Source organism: Puntigrus tetrazona, chromosome 11 (genome assembly GCF_018831695.1).
Source record: "Puntigrus tetrazona isolate hp1 chromosome 11, ASM1883169v1, whole genome shotgun sequence".
Lineage (NCBI taxonomy): Eukaryota > Metazoa > Chordata > Actinopteri > Cypriniformes > Cyprinidae > Puntigrus > Puntigrus tetrazona.
Window position 1 is genome coordinate 22,129,507 of NC_056709.1, and position 19,926 is coordinate 22,149,432.

The following is a 19,926-nucleotide window of genomic DNA, read 5'->3' on the forward strand; positions in this document are numbered from 1 at the left end:
TGCTCTGTCTTGTACGCGCAAATGTTGACATGATTAGGTGGAGCAGATTAGATATTTTTCATTTATGATCTAAAATACTCATCTGGAAGCCTGACACTTAAAACCAGACCAAAATCTCTCAAAATGCCCGTTGTAGAGTCTGGGTTCGCCTCATCTGTGCATCACAACATTCTTCAAACAACAATAACGCCTAACATAAATGCTGTTTTTCATCAGTTGACAGTTAATCATATTACAGAATGCATAACAAACAGCCACTTTGATTCATGTTGACTGTCTTTGTTGCATAATTCTGTTAACATCCAATTAACCTGGCTGGTGAACCTGAATGATGCCCATTGAATGCCTGCCACACAGGATAATGTACCCAATTAGGGAGGACATTAGGCCAGACTTCATTATAGTATCTTCGTCCAAGAGCAGCAGGTTACTCTTCTTGTTACTATTCAGTCATTATGAAATTTCAGTGCAATGTTAATGTATTCGCATGAATTAACTCAACTTATGTACTGTGCAGTTACAACAATGACACTATAATTTAAAGGGACAGTGCACGCAAAATAAAAATTCTAATTCTAATATCTGCAAGTGAATACTACAGGCATTACTTATTACTTTTTTAATTGAATTAAAGAGGCTTATTTTCAAATGGTTCCTTGCAAATTGCTATGTTATGAACTCGAAACACTTTTATCGTGGTGTATTATGTAATGCATTTTGACATTTGCATTGCTTAATCAGGGCCTTTCTTTTGTATTTAACTTGCTTGGTAGTTTACCTGGTACAGCTCCCTGTTTGTAACGCACAGTGCCACAGATGAGCTTGGGGAAGCCAAACCAAGCAAGTTGATTTGGTCAGTCAAACTTTTAAATACATTTTAGAATTTGTGAATAACCGTACAAAGTCACAATCTGTCACGTTGCTTTTACTATGATTAGAACTGAGATTGCCATGGCAACCGGATCCATTGCACGCAAATTATTAGCTGTGTTTCATTTAGAAGACTGTGCCCTCCAGAAAGCTGCATACGTCACTGAGGAAAAGCAAGTAGGACACTTCGAATGCATCCTTCTTTCACCGGGAATCGAAGGATGCATCCTTCGCTGATAGAGATAACCCACAATTCTTTGCGTCGTGGTGTTTACATCTTAACATTACCTTAAATTGCCTCCGGTAAAAACAGATTCCGTTTGTTCTTAGTATCTTCCACCTTTTTTGTCTGACATGTCTGTTGTACACACACTACAGTTCCTCCAACACTGAACAACATAACAGTAAAAGTTTTAGTTTTTCGAATACTTTCCAAATTCATAAATAATTTTCCTTTATTTAACTACTTTGAAAGAGCAACATGTGTTGGCATGGCAACTTTCCGCCTACGAAGGCCTTTCGTTTACTTCTAGGTTGAGGACACTTCATGTATGCATCCTACAGAGGATTCGACCTCCGGAGGGTGCAGCCTTCTAAATGAGACACAGCTATCCTAAAGCCTGCGCTGCCTGCTTCTGCTGTTCCATAAACATATTTGAACAGCAAGGTAGAAAATGTCAGATTAAGCAGTTCATATTCCGAAATGTATTTCTATATTTTGTTCTTTGTATTTCTATATTGTATTTCTGTATTTTGTTCATTTAGATGTAAGTGCTCATTTTCCTGACATAAATGTGGATCACCTGTATGAGGCTGTCTGGGTCTGGAGTCCGGCATCTTCATCTGTCTTTATTTTGGTTATGTTCAGATTCCTCTTTTGTTGTTGTATGGTGTAAAAAAAATCCCGCTAAAATATCCATTTTGTCATGCGAAGGGCAAACAGTTATAGCTATTATCCGCCAAAAAATGCAGATTCGTCACGCGACAACTTCTTACTCAAATACGAAAAGCTATTAGTAAGTTTGATTTAATTTATTAATTTATTTACAATAAATAACATAAAAATATCTTAGAACCAAATAACAACATTAAGTGCATTTTTACATTTGAGTTAAAAACATTATTAATTAATACATTTTTTGTAAAATATTTTGGTCACACTATATTAGGCTGCCTTAACTGCTACTTACATAAACAAATATACTGTACTGTAAAAAAAAAAAAAACTTATTGTGTTTATATTGTATTGCATGACACTTTTGCTGTTGGGTATGGTTAGGGACAGGTTTGGAGGTGTGGATGGGTTTAAAGATAAGGTGTAAGGAATGAAAAAAAAGCTGGTTTGAGATGGTTTATGCTGGTCCTTTGCTGGTCTTAAGCTTGTCAGATCAGTTTAGGACCAGCATATGACCAGCGAAGGACCAGCTCAAACCAGCATCCCAGCATCAAAACATACCTAACCAGCATATGCAGTTTTTCCTCAACATGGAAGAGCTCAAAGACATGTAGAATTTAGAAGCAGGCTAAAGTGGCATGATGTGTTTTTACATATCTGATTTCTGACAGTCAGGTTTAGTACAACTCAGTAGAGCTTTAACCTTTTACCCACTGGATGTTTCTCTTTGAAAGTGTTGCAAAACAGGCAAAAGAAAAAAAAGGCAGAAACGTCACCCTAGACATGTGCTTAGATATTTTCAGAAACAATTGGGATTAAATAACACAGGATCAAACATGTCATAAATATCTGGAACAGCTCATGGGTGAGTAAATGACAGTATGTTAGTTTTTGGGTGGACTATCCCTTTAACATTATGAAGTAAGTGCTGATGACAAGCTATAAACCTAGCTACTCGGTTATTAAGAGGTCAGGGCATGTAAGAACCAAAAGTAACTGAAATGCGATGATTCAGAACCACTTTATGTAACCTCCACCTTCTTTCTCATCATCAGTCAGGAAATTCAGAACAAGAATAATCTTGATGAAATTCTTGAACACCTTGCTTATCCTCAGAATGTCTTTCATCAAATGCCCGAGACAATCCAAGGACATTCTCTCTCAGTGACTTAATATGCCCGTCTATGGCGTCCCTCGGTAAATCAGGCGATAATTAACAGTCTCTAATCCCCTCTCCACTACCATACTCTTCCATCTGCCCATGAAATGGGATTATAAGTGGAACTCCAGAGAGCTACCCAACCACCGGCAGCTTACTGCCAGGGACCCCGGGTGGAATTGGTATACTTTGCACTGATTTCTGAGAGCCCGAGACCAGACGATTCGAACATTTTAAAGCAAGACAGCCCTTCCAACAAACAATGTGCCCCTTTATATGTATTTTGGACAATAATCAGAACGCCGTAGGTTCCCGTCAGCCTTCCAACAAACGGTAAAAAAACATTGTTTTAGGCCTTTACCCACACAGGAAATGGGATGTCACGATGTGAGCAGCTCCTGTTTTTCGTGTAGCCATTCAGTGTCTGGAAAGAATGTCGTCTCCTCAGAGTCTGCTGTTTGTTTCAGTGTGTAGACTAAACTGGATTATTTTGGAGGACAAACTCTGTAACTTGCTCAAATAGCTGTTTATACATTATGTTCTTTCTTCAGCAAGTACATTAATAGAATCTTGACACCCTGGATTTGTTTTTTTTTCCAATTGATGCTTACAAAGAGTAGGCCTTGTAGAAAATAATGGTCCGTTCAGTTCAGCAATAGTTTAAAACAGTTCTACGCTGTCACACAAGACAAGCACGGCACAGATAAACTCAACACAACAGACTGGTGTGACACAAATAGAATCGACTGGCAACAAATAGATTTTATTTCTTTGAAAAAATTTATTATGATTATAAAAATTATAATATAAAAAATCTGAAGAAATATTGTGTGTTTGTCTATTATTCTGCATATTCAATTCATATTTTAATGCACTATGACAGTCCTAAGAAATACTTTATTTTTTACTGCTTTTAATCTCTCAAATTTTACTACATTTGAAATTCCATCCATCCATACTGGATGCCAAACTGCTTTATTGAAGTGTTTCAGTCACAGTCAGTCCTTGGATGTCCTTTGACCTTGGATGTACCTCAGTGTACCACCAAAGCAAACCTCCAAGGTTAACTAAAAAAAGCGTAACAGTGCAGTATGCAGAGATAGAGGCCTAAGGCCGACGCCAATGGAGGAGAGACTTCAGTACACTTAAATATTTTCACAGGAAAATAGCTTATTATTTAATAAATTGGTTTTGTCGAATCCTAAACTATTAAAAATTTGGATTGATCTATTTTTAACATTTACATTTGAAAAAATTGTAGACATTTTGTGACAGGTAGGATTTAGTTTACAGCACTCATTCATTCTCGTGTCAGCGGGAACTCAGAAGTTCAGTGATGTTAAGGCTGTACTAAGGTGACTGTCAAGGCACAAGTAATTCAAGCTGGCCATCCCAAGAGTAGAGACACTGACCCTGGTGTCGCCGAATAATAAGACCGTCTCTGGCAGATCTATGTAAACTGAACCAATGAGATTTCACCATAGCGGCTTGAAAAGAAAACAAACTACAACAAAAACACTATAGTGGCACCTTTTTCAAACACGTACAATTTTTTTTCAACTGAGTCACTGCTGAAAGTCTCAGCGGTAAAAATATACTGAAGGATTTACGTGGGAGGAGGTAAGTGCATCAATCTACCAAACAGCAGTAAAACGACTTGCACGAGAAGTTCAATATAAAGGGTTAAGCAAATGCAACGCGACAGAGAGCACAGCAAAAGGAGATGAGAATAAACGAGTAACAGCAACAGAAATAACAAAAACCTAAACACAACCTCCATCTGTCAGCACCCCCCAGGGTTTCAGTAATGCCCAGGACATTTTCCCTACTCAGCTGTCACCGTCAGCATGCCCATGTCCAATGCCATCGTCAGAAATAACAGAAGTGAACGGATCAGGACGAGCATGAGAATGTGATTTCCTGGGATTCAGTTGTCAGATATAAGGAACTCCTTGTTAGCGAAGCCCACCTGCTGGAGGACTTTTGTTTTGTTTAATTTATTTGGCATTTAAATTAATTTTCTTTTGCTTGTTTATATGCGTATGTTGTTCTGGGATAGATTATTCTAAGATCTCAGCAGGTCAAGCTGAAGCAACAGTTCAAAAGACCCTTTTCAGAATACGCCACCCACTGAGATGGTTGTTTTTGGACGTAGGATATCCTCAAGAAACCACTCACTCAGGAGCCACCCTCAGTACATTCATTGACAAAAACAAATAAATAACATTTTTGAAATAATAATGGAGTGCATTTTAGAAGAAAGTATCATTTTAGTCTGTTACTTCAAAAACTTCACGTTTAATTCATAGATTGTCTGCTAGTGTTTTCTCTTCATACAGTACACCTTTTTTCTCTTGCCGAAAAAGCCTATGATTACGGACAAGGATCGGACAGATTCTCCTTTATGATCACAGAGGGAGAGAATATTGTTGAATATTGAAAAACCCAATCAAAAAATGTTACAATACCATACAAACAGGCTGGTCTCTGCTCCCTGTGCAAGCGCCGCTTTGATGTCCTTACATAACTGTCTCTCAAAACAACACTTTTAGCTGTTAGTATTCTATGTGGGATTGCATGATTCACACTCATTTCGTGCTTGCGAAGGAAAAAAACAAAAAAACAAAAAAAGGTTTGATGCTTAATGGTTTTGGACGGGAAACACGCTTTATTCTGTTGATCTGATCAGCTGAGCTGTAAACCTCATAGACTGATGGGTTGTCAGCGTTCTCAGTGCATTTAGTCTTGCGCAACTTTGAACAAACACATATTTATTCTTAACAAGCAAAATGTGTTTTCCAGCACATGTTTCTTATTACTGCATAATGAGTTGTTTGGGGCAGGCTGTTTATGCAAATTTTCAATAAACACAAAGATCATGAGATGTGAAAATAAATATAGTACATCTGTTCTTCAAGCGCACATTTAGGTTACTCAGACTTACTAAATAGCTAAAGCGTTTCTGTCCAGCCAAGTATTATGTGTTCATAATCTACAGCTTAATGCATTTAGTTAGTGTATGCAAAAAAGTATCTGCCTGAAGGAAATGTAAATAAGATTCCCATAGTAACACCTGTTTCTATATTCCAGAGACCTGGCCAGCAATAAAAGGCCAAAGAAATATTTAGGGCAGTGCTGTCCTCTAGTGTTAGAGAAATGTAAATACATCGTGTCTAGATGATGATTATGACGATTATGATAATGATGATGATGATTATCATTATATAAACATAAGATTGATCATTGCTGTATGAAATGAAGATAGGAAATATTATTAAAAGTTCCGAATAAAATTTTATTAACATTATTACAACTGTTAAAATGTTTACAAAGCAGGTACAAATTTAGAGGCCTATAAAAGGGCTATAACATACAATAAATAAACTACTATTCCTCTTAATCTAGAATACTTTGTACTTTTTAACGCTTTAATTATGCCTTGCATGCACCTTATAATGCATTGTATACAATCTCATTAATAACTGTAACCAAAGTAAGTACACTGTAACACTTATCAGTTCATTGTTACACGTTCAGCTATAATTATTTCAGATAAGATCTCATGTATTGCAATGCAAATTATGAATAATTATAATGCCTTATAAACTCGAATAACTCTTTTTCATGCGTTATACTACTGTTTTGCACAGGACTGTAGCTAGTGGGAAGTATTCTGTATTTTATTTTATTTTACAAATCAGCAAATAAAAAAAAACAGCATGAATTTATATATTTGTTTTATATATGTGTATGTACAAATGTATTATGACATATATAAATAGAAATAAACATGCATAGTTATTATAGAAATACATATTCACACAAGTCGAAAAGGATATAGTCAGAAATGTTTCCCCACTCTGCATACATATAAATGCTTCATTTTCTTAAGTATATGTTATATAAATAGTTTTTAGATGCACTAGGTGGCAGTATCTCCATTCAAAACCAACTTCTGTCTAGCCAACTATGTGACCGAAAACTTCATGAAACAAATATAAAAACCTATTTCTCGTGTAAAAATCAAATGAGTAATATGTGTTTTCCCCTGTTATATTTTACCCACTGTTCTGTAGATAGATACCTTATGACAGCCCTAATGTAGAAATGAATTCTGGGATGCTGGGAGTGTGTCCGCTCTAACAGCCAGTGCAGGCCACGTTGGCGCAGATCTCACAGGGGTCTATAGGGCTGATGATTTTCACTGTTGACAGAGTGTTGAAAAGGTCAGCCTTCTGTGTTTGATGACCCTGTAATGTTTGCTGATAATAACAGAACTTATCCAGTCTGAGAACTTCTGGAGTGCTCTCACATTCAGCAAATAAAACAGTCTAGTGTTAAGATGGCAATAAAAGATATGGTCCATTACAGAGAGGGGCCATGTTTACCAAGAGGCAGTTACGCATGCGACAACATCTCTGTCTGCCTCCCCAGAGTACAGTTTTACTGCTTTAGAGGTTGCACTTTCAAGTTTATGACACTTAATGGAGGTATATTTCATTTAAATATCATCTTGACACTTGTTTCTCCTTATATTTCTTATAAATGGCAGCAAATCAGCATATTGGAATGAAGAAGGATCATGTCACACCGAAGACCTGAGTAACGACTTTTTTTTTAAATACATGATCTAGTAAGTGATCAATAGTAAGAATTAACAGAGGCGAAAGAGGAAGTGCTTGATGCATGACTGGAGAAATATTGTCTGTCAGTGTTTTTTTTTACATTTATTTATTATCAGGCTCACTTCCAGAGCCGTTACGGCGGCTGCGGCGTCACAGCTAAGGTGGAGAAAGGAAATGAGCGCCTGGGTGACTGATGGGAAAATCAGACAGCCCATTAATACAGCTTTATGACACCGTTGGGAAAAGAATGGAAGCGCAACTGTGTTTTAAAGATTTCTGTGTGTGCGTCATACATGTCTATGACAAATCATGTTAACTGTTGCCTGATGAGCGGAACACAATCCTAAGCGTTCACTTATGATTTCGCTAGTCAGCAAGGTCCAGTTTACCACCTAGTCTTTTTTTCAAATCAGCATTAATTTGAAAAAAATATCAATAGTTTGTAACATCTACTGTCACGACTGATCAATTTTATGCAGCGCTGTAAAGCCAAACAATTAGTTTCCTAGCATATATTAATGTTTCAAGACACTTCAAGCACACCGACCCAGACATTGGAAGACTTTGTCAGCATCATCTTTTTCGCACAGCGTCCTGAACTCTCCTGGCAGGTCAGGGTCGGCACAAAGGGACGCTGCGCCGCCGTAGGTCTGTAGCGGGTTCGTACTCATGTCAGTCTCCATAAGCTTTTGCAGGGTCTTCACTGCCTCCAGGGAGAAACTGTACCCACTGTCCTATAAAACAGACATCCAATAAGAAGCCAAAAAGACAGCTATTACTCCACTCTACAAAGGAGTTTCTTTCCTACTTGGGTCTGCTATAAACCAGTCATAAAAAGAGAGACTTTTTTTACGACGCAATTAAACTGACAGATATTTGGATGCAGATCTCCTAGGATGATTGCTCTGCAGATAAGTCACGTCTCAGAGTGAAGAGCTTCTATTAGACACAAGGTCTGAATCTGAATTATACGCTGAACCACATTCAGCTATTAGTTGAAATCTTTTGTATTAATCGCGTTCAAAATATATATTTTTTCATAATACATGTGCATGTACTGTGTATGTTAAATGCATGTGCATGCATACATTAAAGAAAAAAAAAATTTACATATTAAACATATTTATAGCCTATATTACATAATTTCTGTGAATATAAATACATGTAAATACATATAAATATTCACAAAATATTTGCTTAATGTGTGTGTCTGTATACATAATCATTTTACACAGACAGTACATATGCATTATGTAAACAAATTTGGATGTGATCTAAATTATTTTAGATGTGATTAATCATTTTTCTGCACTAAATAAAGGTATTTTTTGATTAACCAACAATTATAACAGATAATAGTACATTGTGTTTTTTATGGTTCTTCTGTAACGCTGTGGTGGAAATAATTCTTATTTTTGGATGACTCACTTTTGGTTAGTTTTTAAGCTGGTAACTCATTTTTATGCATGAGCAATAATAAACAAGCTTTTAAGTTGCCAACATGCTTTCTATTTCTTTTTCATGAACACCATTAATGAAAGTAATGTAAGTTTCATATTTATCATGTCAAACTCAATAAAGAAACATTAAAATAAAATTGCGACAAAATTATTGCTATTTCACTTGTCCTAATTAATACCTTCACCTTTCAGCGCAGTTTTTTAGTCAAGATCCTGAAAGTTAAATGATGTTATCCGTACATCAGTAAAGACTCACAAAGCGCACGTATTTGTCAAACTCAGGAACGCTTTGAGATCGCGGTTCCACAAACAAACTCCCATTTCCCATTACAGCCTCGCAAACTGAGAACGGTTGATGAGAATGAACCGTTTCTGACTCACCACGACCCTCACAGATTGTGAGGTCTGAAAGGAGCTGGTGGCCAGGAGGAGGAAGATGATCAGCGCTCTCATTTTCAGCCTCAGGAGAGTGGCTCTGCATGGAATGCATTCAAATGTACATCAGGTCAAGCTATATAAAGTGTGATTATTGTGTTAATATGTTACCAAGTAAGCTATTAAGACCTGGTGGTCGAATACAGCCTGCCGTTTACATGTTGACCTCCTCTTTGATAACAAAAGAGGATGTATGTCTTTTCTCTATATGAATCAGGCCTGTCAGTGAGCGACAAACTGCACCAGTTATTCTCATAAATCCATCCCTTATGAGCACATACAGGACACGGATGTCAGCTGGCTGGCTCGCAAACTGGGATTTAGGAATTAGATTGTACACAAGCCATCTCCCTATAAATTGTAGGGTTGTCAGGGTTTGATAGTAGCGCTTGTACAAATTGACATCCGTTCAGTAGCAAGGCTTGAATCAGTGACCCGATTTTTCATCAAGAGACATCATTGCCTGTCAAAAACATTTTTCTCAAAACTTAAAAAAAGCTGCTCTAGTAAAGCTGCTCTCAATTTACCAACTATAGTAACGCATGGCTGCATTTGGTGCTATTGAATTTCAGTTGCAATCAGAGCAGTGTATACAATGAAATTGTTTAGGGTAACAATGTTAAACATTTGAACAGAAGAAACTGTGAAAAAAAGAATGTATATTGACAATAAATGCAAGGAAATAAGACGTTTCAAGATGCGTTTTTTAAAAGTCAAACGTATTTGACCTTAACACTGCCTTTTTACGACGAGCAAGGCACTGCAGAAGATGCAAGGGCAAAGAGCGCTTATCTAGCACCCCAAATGACGCACTATGCACTTCTACACCGTGTAATCAACTCTGTGCCGGTCTATGAAATTATTTTGTAATTCATTATCGGAGTAATTAAAGCTGCAATGTCCAACATTTGTGATTTTTCAGCAATTTCCAATCTGAATAAGCATTTCTATCTAGTTAATAACTATGCAAAACAGAATGCACTTAAAAAACACACTGGAGAAGTAGTGCAGTTGAATGGAAAAACATGTTCTGTGTGAAAGGCCTCTATTGCTATCATCGGTTAGGCATTAGGCCACCTAATTGTCACGTCCAAAGCAACACTGTAGCCTATATCAGTCCATTGTTCATCTCATTTATGCGAAGCCTCTGGGTTTAATCCCCGATACCGAACATAATAATACAAACTGAATTGTCAGACCATGCACACACTTAAGCATTCATGACTTTTTTTAAAAGAAATTAATTTATTTTAATCATAGTGTTTGTAGTCATAATTATGTATGAAGCGAGTTTGTGTGATCTAATAATGCAGGGCGATAAAACACGATGCATCTGAGTAATCCTGATAAAACGTGGCCGGTGACACAACAGGATACTTTACTTGCGTCAATCCATTGAGGTATTGCAGCTGTGCAATAAAACCCACTAAACAGAGACAGATTGGAAAAATTGCATTAATGCACATTTCCTAAACCTTAGCTTTGCAGACAATATAGCATTTAATCTGTCGAACTCCAGACAGCTGTCACTCACCTAGCAGCCTCATGGCCCTTTTTTGCATTTGCATTTGTCAGTTTACACCTGTGTGTGGTGGCTTTTGAATTGTTTATTGAAGCACTTTCAATAAATGGACTACACTGCAAAAAATGCTTTTTTAGGTTTTGTTTTTAGCCGAAATGTCAAAAAAAATTATATTTTATATTATAATATTTATAATATATAATATTATAATATAAATTATATTATAGATTATAAATAATATTGCTTTCAGTTTAAAATAAGATGATTTTGCTTACCCCACTGGCAGATTATTTTGCTTGTTCTAAGCAAAAATGAACTTACTTTTGACTATTTTGTTCTGAAAACAAGACAATATTTTCACCTGTCTAAAAAATTCTTGTTTATTAAAATTTTTTTGATATTTTGGCTGGAAACAAGACAAAATAGAAGCTAGAAAAGCCTTTTATGCAGTGTATTGTTTACAAAAAGAGAATGCATGAGAATGTATGTGTACACATATACAAATTCAATGCTATGCTTTTCAACATAGATAATAACAAAAAAAATGTCTCTTGAGCTCTAAATCAGCATAATAGACTGATTTCTGAAAGATCATGTGAGCCTGAAAATTAATGAATAAATGACATTTTAAAATATTAAAGGTATTTAAAATTTTAATATTAAACAACAGTACTGTTAAAAAAATGCTGATTAAGTAAATTCCAAAACTGCCAATGCCGCTGGTAGCAACTCACAAGTTGCACGGCGCTTCATATAACATGTATGTCTTGTTCTTTTGATGGTTTCACTACTGTCACCTTAAATTCAAAACAGCTATTTATTTGGGGCTGGTTGGAGTAGCAGAGAAGTCCTCCCTAATGACCTAAACCTTCAAAGTGAAAGAAATGGTGTACTCTCCATTCTGTTGTTTACCATTTCACTGAAGCTTTCAAAACAGGTAAATTACAGTTCCATCAGCCGCCTGCTTCTTTTTCCTGGAGCTTCCGAGCAAACACGGAACAGAACACAAAAAAGAACATGGTACCTAATCAATTTTTACTCAAAGCGCAGTCCAGCAAATGAAGGTGGCTGTTTTATGAACAAATGCTGTGCTGCATGAAGCCGTGGATCCTCATCCGGCCTACAAATGATCAGGGATGTGTTATGTTAGGGTGATGTATTTACATGCCGCCTGCATGCAATCGGCAGAACGGTTTCACCACTCACACGCGTTTCAAAACTCACACACAAAGACACGCATTCACGCTTGAAAGATTTTACGTCAAGTAATGAAAAAAGGGAATATTTAAATAAGCAGTAAAGCAGTTTCCTGAAGACATATATCGGTAAATACAGTCTTCGCGCTTAATGTTCCTGTCACTCAACTTTCAATAAATCTTTTATGAGCAACAGCCCACCAAACCTCGTCAAGAGCTAATTGCATATGTTGCTTTCAAACTGACTGAATATAAACATGAAGTGTCTGCCTTCCTTATGCCCTTATAACGTATGGCATTAAAGATTTGCACTTAGACACCCTATGCTCTTGATCTATACTGTATGCTCTTATACAGTAAAAAAATAACACACGGTAAACAGAAAAACACATTTTCAATGCATTTTAATGAACACTGAGGCATTACCACACACAAAGGAGTATAAAACCCAGCAAAACTGAGAAATAGAAAAATAAAAAAAGACACTTCTTTCTTAAATAAATGAAATATGTGCTGTAACAAAACAAAATGTGGCAAAGCAAAGAGGGGAAGGAAATTTAAGTAACAGTTCATGAACAGTTTGCTGCCATTTTGAGTTTTGCCGTTTAAGCAACATTCGTAATGTGAACTTATGGCAGGAGATGAAAATATGCAGAAATATGCAGGATGATCAAGCAAGGGGATGATGGGAGGAGTTAGCAACCGGTACAAGCGGCAAAAGCACATATTTCACAGACGTCCACAGGCACAGATGCTGAAACAGACAAAACGGTGTCTCAGGTTAGGTTGGGATTTGTCATGTCATTTATTAACAGTGCATTTTGTACAATTGCTGCTCACGACTATTACCTAGCCTAGCAAAGGCCATCGTGGATCCTCTCGTCATGCACAGGGTCGTAAACTCCTGTGGGAGAGTTGGGTGGGAGCATACAGAATAGTAGCTTGTCTTGGCCAACCGAGGGTTTTGTGTTTTTGGTTGGTCGATTAATTGCTGGAGAACCTTCACCGACTCCAATGAAAAGGAAAAATCACCTTCCTGCAGGAGAAAAATTGTAGTAATAAATGAAAGAGTTCAATTCTCGATGACGAGACCAAACAGTGCGTCAGCACTGACCGCTGGAGTTAAACTTAACAGCATTCGGATGACTGATTCTTTATAAATAGCTCAACTGACTCATGTCTTTATTGAATACACCTTTGTGCCATATACACAACAATATACAGGTTTCTGAATCATGTCAGATGCAAACTGATGCAATTCTGAGGAGATTACATCCATAAATCATGGAACAGAGTGTTCATAAGGCTAATTTAAACTGGTAAGATGTTTTTAATTACAGAGGAGCAATAAAAACAATAAAAGCTTGAGCTTACCTGGACTTGCACAGCCTCACAGACCAAGCAAAGAGCTACAACGAGGAAAGCGACAGACAAAACGATCTTCATGCTGGCTGATTCTTCCGGAGTACGCTTTAGCTGTAGTATGTTTTTCGGTTGTTGTCACTGAAATCTCTGCTTTTCTCGTCTTTCTGTGTCCTCTTATATAGGGACTGATCCCCGGACCAGCAACCTATCAGAACCTGTCGTTGTTTCTTTGCTGTTAATGAATAAAGAGGATAATTTTTTATGATGTCGTAAAACACAATTCATAAATCCTCCTTGACCTCATCTGTAGTTGTGACACACACTTTTACGGATCTTTTAGTTACGTTTTCCTAGTGTCCTGTTCTTCATTCTCCAGTTAATTAACAACCACACAATAGAGTCTTTGTGTTGGGAGCAGGTTAAAACTAAAGAAAATACCAATGCAATGAAAACACAGCTATACTTTACTCCTTCCCTGATCACAGGCGGTGACTAAATGCTTAGTCATTGTCTGTAGCGCACTTTTTGCAAATATTACACTAACATATCATGTTGTAAGATTCTTTTACTACTCTTACTGTGTAGTAAATTCTTACTGTGGATGTTTTCAAAGTGAAACAAAGTGACTTTCTCTGGACTCTGATATAAAATAATATATAGATATAAAAGAAAAGATCATAAGATTGCTTTTAAATATTTAGTCTAGGGCACTAGTTCACAACTAGTGGTTCATGGCCCAAAATGGACAACCAAGAAAATGTATTGAAATGTCAGTATTAAGCCACTGTGTTGTGTTGTTGAATATGGTTAAGGCATAATGCTCAAAGATAAACAACATTCGGCTCAGTAAAGCTAATAAATTACAATTCTGCTGTTCCCATTGAGCTTTCATGTTTTTCCTTTTACAAATATTTAACATTTATTCAGATACATCACTTCTAATGAAATTAATACTTTTATCCAGAAATGATGCTATGATCAAAAGCATCAGATTCTATTTTGAAGTAAATGCTATTCTTTTTAAATTTATTAAAGAAACTTGAAAAGTGCATCAATTTCTACAAAAAAAACAGTTTTTAACATTACTAATGAGAAAGTCAGCATATTAGAATGATTTCACTAGGATCATGTGACACTGAGGACTGAAATAAAATTCATGAGATTTGCAATGGCAGAAAAGAATTAAATTAAAATACATAATATATAATCTCCAGATATTCTTGTGATAATCTTCGCATCACAAATCTTCAGTTATCACAAACCACTATTATGTAATCAAAAATCAACGAAAGACCAAAAGTAGTATCATATTAAACCAATAAATTAAAAAATTAAATATAATATTTTATTTAGCAGTGCACAGGTGTAATGATACAAAGTCTGATGTTTGTCTGGTCTTGATAAACCCTTTAATTATTAATCAGAAAGTTTCACTATCATACACTGTAACAATCTGCTCAATCCTCCTAAATCACTGATAAACAAGAACCTTCCCTTCAACTAGACAATGTTCAGCCAAACGTTTAGACTACCAATACAACAAAATCAGGTTTTTAATACAATGTAATTTAAAAAGGTTCACAGAAAGGCTTCAGTCTGATACTCTAATGGCGTCCACACTTGGTGATGTAATTAACTACAAGCATTGCGCTGGCTTATCAACCAAGCCTCTTCCTTCCCTTGTCAATACGTGATGATTCACACTGTAGACTCTCACACACGCATGTGTTCAGCTTTCAATACAACACACATATCTCAAGCTTATCATACACATATAGACGTCAGGCATAAAAAGGCAGAACTCAACGCTCATGTTTGTACATAGAACACTTCCCATGGTTTGCTGTTGCTTATCAGGGCTCTAAGACAATGATTATTATGTATTGTATTTACTTAATATTGTCAATATTCTCCTCCCTGTGAAGGAGCGTTCGGTTTTAAAACCCCTTTATGATTTAATTGCCCTAATTACACCGTAACTGCTTTGACCTTTGCATCAGATGCTCTGAGAGCTGTGAGAAAAAAAAATAAAAAAATCAGGACAGCGGAAGATGTAAATGCTGTTTAAAATAGACTGTGAGGCTCTTTGCGCAAATGTAAAATAGACAGAAAATAAGACATTGATTAATAGTTTGTACTGTTTTATGAAGCCTGTGCCAATGAAAAAGGTTTCTATGTTGAACTATGTTGAATGATTACAAATAATAAAATATAAAAAAAATCTATTATAATAAATCTCCGGTTTATAATAATTAAATGTTCTTATAATTTTATTTATTCGATCAAGTAAATAGGTTTGGGAAATGACAAGCCAGATCTAAACTTGAATCATCAGTCAGTAAAAGCTTTCATGGGAGCACATCATTTATACCTAATCAAGTAAAAAATACTGAAATCCGGGTTTTATCAGACACCACTTATGAGGAGAATATCTTTCATTTAGTTTTTTCCTCGTGCTCCTTCTGCAGTATATTGTGTGTATCCATTGCAATTATCAACGATTTGACAAATGTTGAACAAGCTGCAGATGGTTCATATAAATTGACGCATGAAAGGAACCACGTATCGCATGAGAGGGTACTTACAATGATTTTTCAGCAAAGTTTATTTTTATTTCATCAAACAAATGCGAAGCCACTCGAGGAACGGAAGTCTAAATAAGGAACAAAAAGGTAAACCCATCCCCATGAATCCATATGGCTAAACCTGTCTCACCTGTCTTCATGATCATAGGACTTCAGGCCAGTCATATCGAGTAGGTGCTGTGCCAAATGTGCCAAAAGGCCTTGGTGTGTGGGACGTGCGCGGCAGCTCACATGAACATCGAGTAAATCAACAGCCCAAGCAAAAACAAGCACAGAACAGGATAGAATCTTACCGGATACTTACCTGACATAATGGACCACAAGTATATAAATAAGCATGTGAAATCTAACCAAAAACCCACCGTAAGTGAAAAATGTGGATGATTTTGATGGTTTGTTAGCTTATAACATATAATTGTACACAGCACTTAAATATTGAAAAAGTGAATTATGAGATTTGTTCAAAAGTGTAAAAAGCTACAATGTATATCTGGTAAATATTCCATAATATATGTATTTAATTTCAATTTAATGCAAACTCCCTATGCGATTATGCATTAAGTATAAATTAAGCATGGCAAAGAGGTGCAATTAAGCAAGGCCTTTACTCCTGTTTTTGTTGTCACAATATCTAAGGGGCCTGAGAGATAATGGGGCCAACTGCAGGCTAGATAACATGCAGGATATAACAGAGAACGTAAAAGCAGGATTTTTTTAATCCATAAAACACATTCAAATGGCTACTGTGGAAAACATGAAGGACTTGAAAAGCAAAGGAAAAAAAGCAAAAGAAACTTTAAACAGCACTTTAAATCGCAGCTATACATGTAAATAGTTTAGAACCTACATAAAAATGCATATTAAGTCCAAGACACACCAAACCCGTTCATTCATTCATTCACCATAGATGAAGATTTAATTCTCGGGCACCGACTCGTTCGGCCTTTAGATAAAGAAAAAATACTAGCCTTTGTATCTAAATAAGCAATTTCGTAGAGGAGATTGGTTTTTCAGCTCTGATCAGCATGATTGAATGCATTCGCTTTTATTTTGTTTTGGCCGACTTTATGCTACTTACCACTTATTAATGTGCGGATATGTTAGGAGCTCACGTGTCAGGAGCTCACATTTTACTTAAATAGACTTTAGCCGTCCTGATAAAAATTGATTTCAATATTGATTTTCGAGAGAAACATGAATCGTGTTGCCTTTTTACCTTTTCTCCACGGTTTCTTTCTTTTCCTGCCTGATAATCAGATCAACGCAGTCACAGAGCTTGTGAAATCTTTCACGTATCAGGGACATGGACCTGTGACAACGTGCCCTGGATGATGACTCACATAATGGTCCATTAATTGAACTCTTGTCTTCTTGATCTTTGCACCTTAAAAGGAAGCACAGAGCTTCAATTAATGCACGAGTCTGATTGATAAGGAAGTCAGTGCTGCCTGGAATTATGTAGAGAAATTAAGAAACATATGCAGTTTTAAATTTATATTTCACTTTAGCTTTCCATTTGTTAAACAACACTCACACTGAGATTATTTTGATGCAAATAAAGAGAAACATCCCGAGCTTTCATGCTGCCACAGTCATGTGCATGGCTTATCCTCAACATTATAGCAATGCGCAACATTGATATGATGCCTAAACTTGTTGACAGCTTTTTTTTATAATCTTTTTTCTTGTTTAAATAGCTGGTGTGTAATCAGCCACAATCAACACAAGCAGAAGCTTTATGGCTGAGGTGAAAATGTATTAACATAGCAATTTGAAACGTGAGAGATAATATATCAGTTAAATCAGTGTCATCTGACTGTGCAATTGCACTGTTTTCTTTTAGCTCAAGAAGGAAACACCAAATACTATATGCCAATCATGCAGCTGTGTTTATAAATTAAGGCATATTTTTAGGATTTTCTGAATTAACATTGCAGCCGCATCCCGGTATAATTCAAAGCTGCGCGCCCGCGTTGGCTGTGATTGCAAAGATAATTAATTTTGTAGAGATGAGGTCTACCATAACCAAATCATTTAATTGGATAAATGTCAAGATTTTAAATGCATCCATAAAATTATTTACGGAAAAAGACTGTATGAACAACAGACCATCAGTCATAACTGACTGGTGTGAAACTTTCTTCTCTCACGGCAATGCTGTGGAAAAACACACAGTTTTATGAGCACAGATGTACTTTACAAGATTTACTGTGAGACATTAACTCGTTTGGGCCATAAGTTTACAATAGTTTACCATTTCTGTGACAATGCTTAAACTATCTCTCATTATATCATGTGCCTCGTGGAGCAGAGTCATTGATTTTTGCCTCGCAAAGGTTTGATTTGTCTTTGTCTCACAGAAATGTCCCCCGCAGAGTCCACATACACGAGTCCGTTAGTGAAAATGCTGTTATTTATTTTTCTGATTTAATGCACTTTTTATTTATACTTTGCATAATTTGAGTGAAAGGTTGAATGGAAGTTTCTTACTTTATTACCCTTTTTGGTTTAAAAATGGCTAGTTCACCAAAGAATTTTAACATATTTTACTTACCCCAAGTCCTAAGTGTATATGACTTTCTTCTTTCAGACGGGTTTTTAAAAATGTATCCTGGCTAAATACAAAATAATGGCCGCCATCCACTAGCATTACCAAGAAGATGGCTTCATGGTGAGTAAAGTATGGGGTAATTAAAACTTTTAGTTCAGCGTCACTTATTCATCAATGCAGTGAATAGATGCCAGTTAAGTTAAAACCATCTTAATTGATGTTTCTTTTAGCTTTTAGCTTCACAAGATATTATTTGTGGATTGGGGTGTGTGGATTACTTATGTTTTTGTCAGATCTTTGGACCCTCAGTCTGATGGCACCCTGCAGCGTACCTTTTGGTCAACAAATGATGCAACATTAATACTCCCCAAATCTGTTCTGATGGTAGCTCTACTTGGTAGCCCATGTAACACAGCGTTGCACTTATCTGCTGAAAAGTTTCAGGTTTGACAAAACAGTATAAATCTGAGTACAAGGCAGTTGAAATGTCATGGCTGCATCAACAAATGCCTTTTAGTATCAGTTTTGCGTTTGTTAACACTATCAGGTAGGTTTAGGGTTGGATTTGGAGTAGGGAATATTTCCAACATGATAGAGCTGTTAGCGACAGTGCCGGGATATTTCAATTCTGAACCGTCACAGTATGTGACTGAATAAAAACACAGAAATACTTAACTTTGTCAACGTAAATAAAAATGTGCCAGGATCACATATTGAACATGTGTTTTAGCGCCGCTCAGTGGACATTTCTCTTTGAAACTGCAGCAAAACGTGCAGTAAGACACGTAAAACGGTGTTGCACAAAAAGTGCACAGAGGTACATATTTTTATGAGACCACCATTAGTGACCTTATAGGAATTCATTCATTTCAGTTGTTTAAACTTACTGTCTTTCAGTGTGGTCTCAGCCTTGCACCATCATCACATCCTTTTCTACTCCTGCTGATAGATTCATTAGAAAGTTAATGAACAGGGGATTCTTTCTAGCTGCCTCATTGAGCATGTTGTGCCTCTAAACAGAAATCCAGACTGAGTCATAAACAGTTTAACAAGTTTGCAAATGTGTTACTTAAAGGAGCACTGACTTAAATCGGGACTGATCTCTGCTGCGGCTGCAGTGCAGGAGTAAATATAAAATATAAAGTTATTAAAAAGCCACATTTGAGATAAGTTTCTGCTACTTCTGAAAGGCAAATTTAGCGTTGATTTAAGTTTTATTATAGATTTTGCTTCACCTTTTTGCTTGTAGATTTCAGTGGTTTC

At 36.4% G+C, this 19,926-nt stretch overlaps 2 protein-coding genes across 2 annotated transcripts; both read right to left on the minus strand.

Moving 5' to 3' along the window:
- Positions 1 to 6,644: 6,644 nt before the first annotated feature.
- LOC122354627 (guanylate cyclase activator 2B) lies at positions 6,645 to 9,483 on the minus strand. Its single transcript, XM_043252884.1, has 3 exons — positions 9,391 to 9,483; positions 8,097 to 8,283; positions 6,645 to 7,128 (listed from the first exon to the last, which is right to left on the minus strand). The coding sequence occupies exons 1-3, from the start codon at positions 9,460 to 9,462 to the stop codon at positions 7,064 to 7,066; spliced, it is 324 nt and encodes a 107-aa protein (XP_043108819.1). The 5' UTR covers positions 9,463 to 9,483; the 3' UTR covers positions 6,645 to 7,063.
- Positions 9,484 to 12,549: 3,066 nt separating this feature from the next.
- Positions 12,550 to 13,694, minus strand: si:ch211-220m17.5 (guanylin family protein). The gene is made up of 3 exons (XM_043252885.1): positions 13,537 to 13,694; positions 13,012 to 13,198; positions 12,550 to 12,916 (listed from the first exon to the last, which is right to left on the minus strand). The coding sequence occupies exons 1-3, from the start codon at positions 13,606 to 13,608 to the stop codon at positions 12,858 to 12,860; spliced, it is 318 nt and encodes a 105-aa protein (XP_043108820.1). The 5' UTR covers positions 13,609 to 13,694; the 3' UTR covers positions 12,550 to 12,857.
- Positions 13,695 to 19,926: the final 6,232 nt, after the last annotated feature.

Coding starts and splice junctions, on each gene's coding strand:
- LOC122354627 (XM_043252884.1), bottom strand. CDS start 9,462: ATGAGAGCGCTGATCATCTTCCTCCTCCTGGCCACCAGCTCCTTTCAG. Junction 8,284..9,390: donor CACAATCTGTGAGGGTCGTG/GTGAGTCAGAAA, acceptor TCTGTTTTATAG/GACAGTGGGTACAGTTTCTC. Junction 7,129..8,096: donor CAAAGTCTTCCAATGTCTGG/GTCGGTGTGCTT, acceptor CTCTGTCAACAG/TGAAAATCATCAGCCCTATA.
- si:ch211-220m17.5 (XM_043252885.1), bottom strand. CDS start 13,608: ATGAAGATCGTTTTGTCTGTCGCTTTCCTCGTTGTAGCTCTTTGCTTG. Junction 13,199..13,536: donor GTGAGGCTGTGCAAGTCCAG/GTAAGCTCAAGC, acceptor TTTCTCCTGCAG/GAAGGTGATTTTTCCTTTTC. Junction 12,917..13,011: donor GATGGCCTTTGCTAGGCTAG/GTAATAGTCGTG, acceptor TGTCTGTTTCAG/CATCTGTGCCTGTGGACGTC.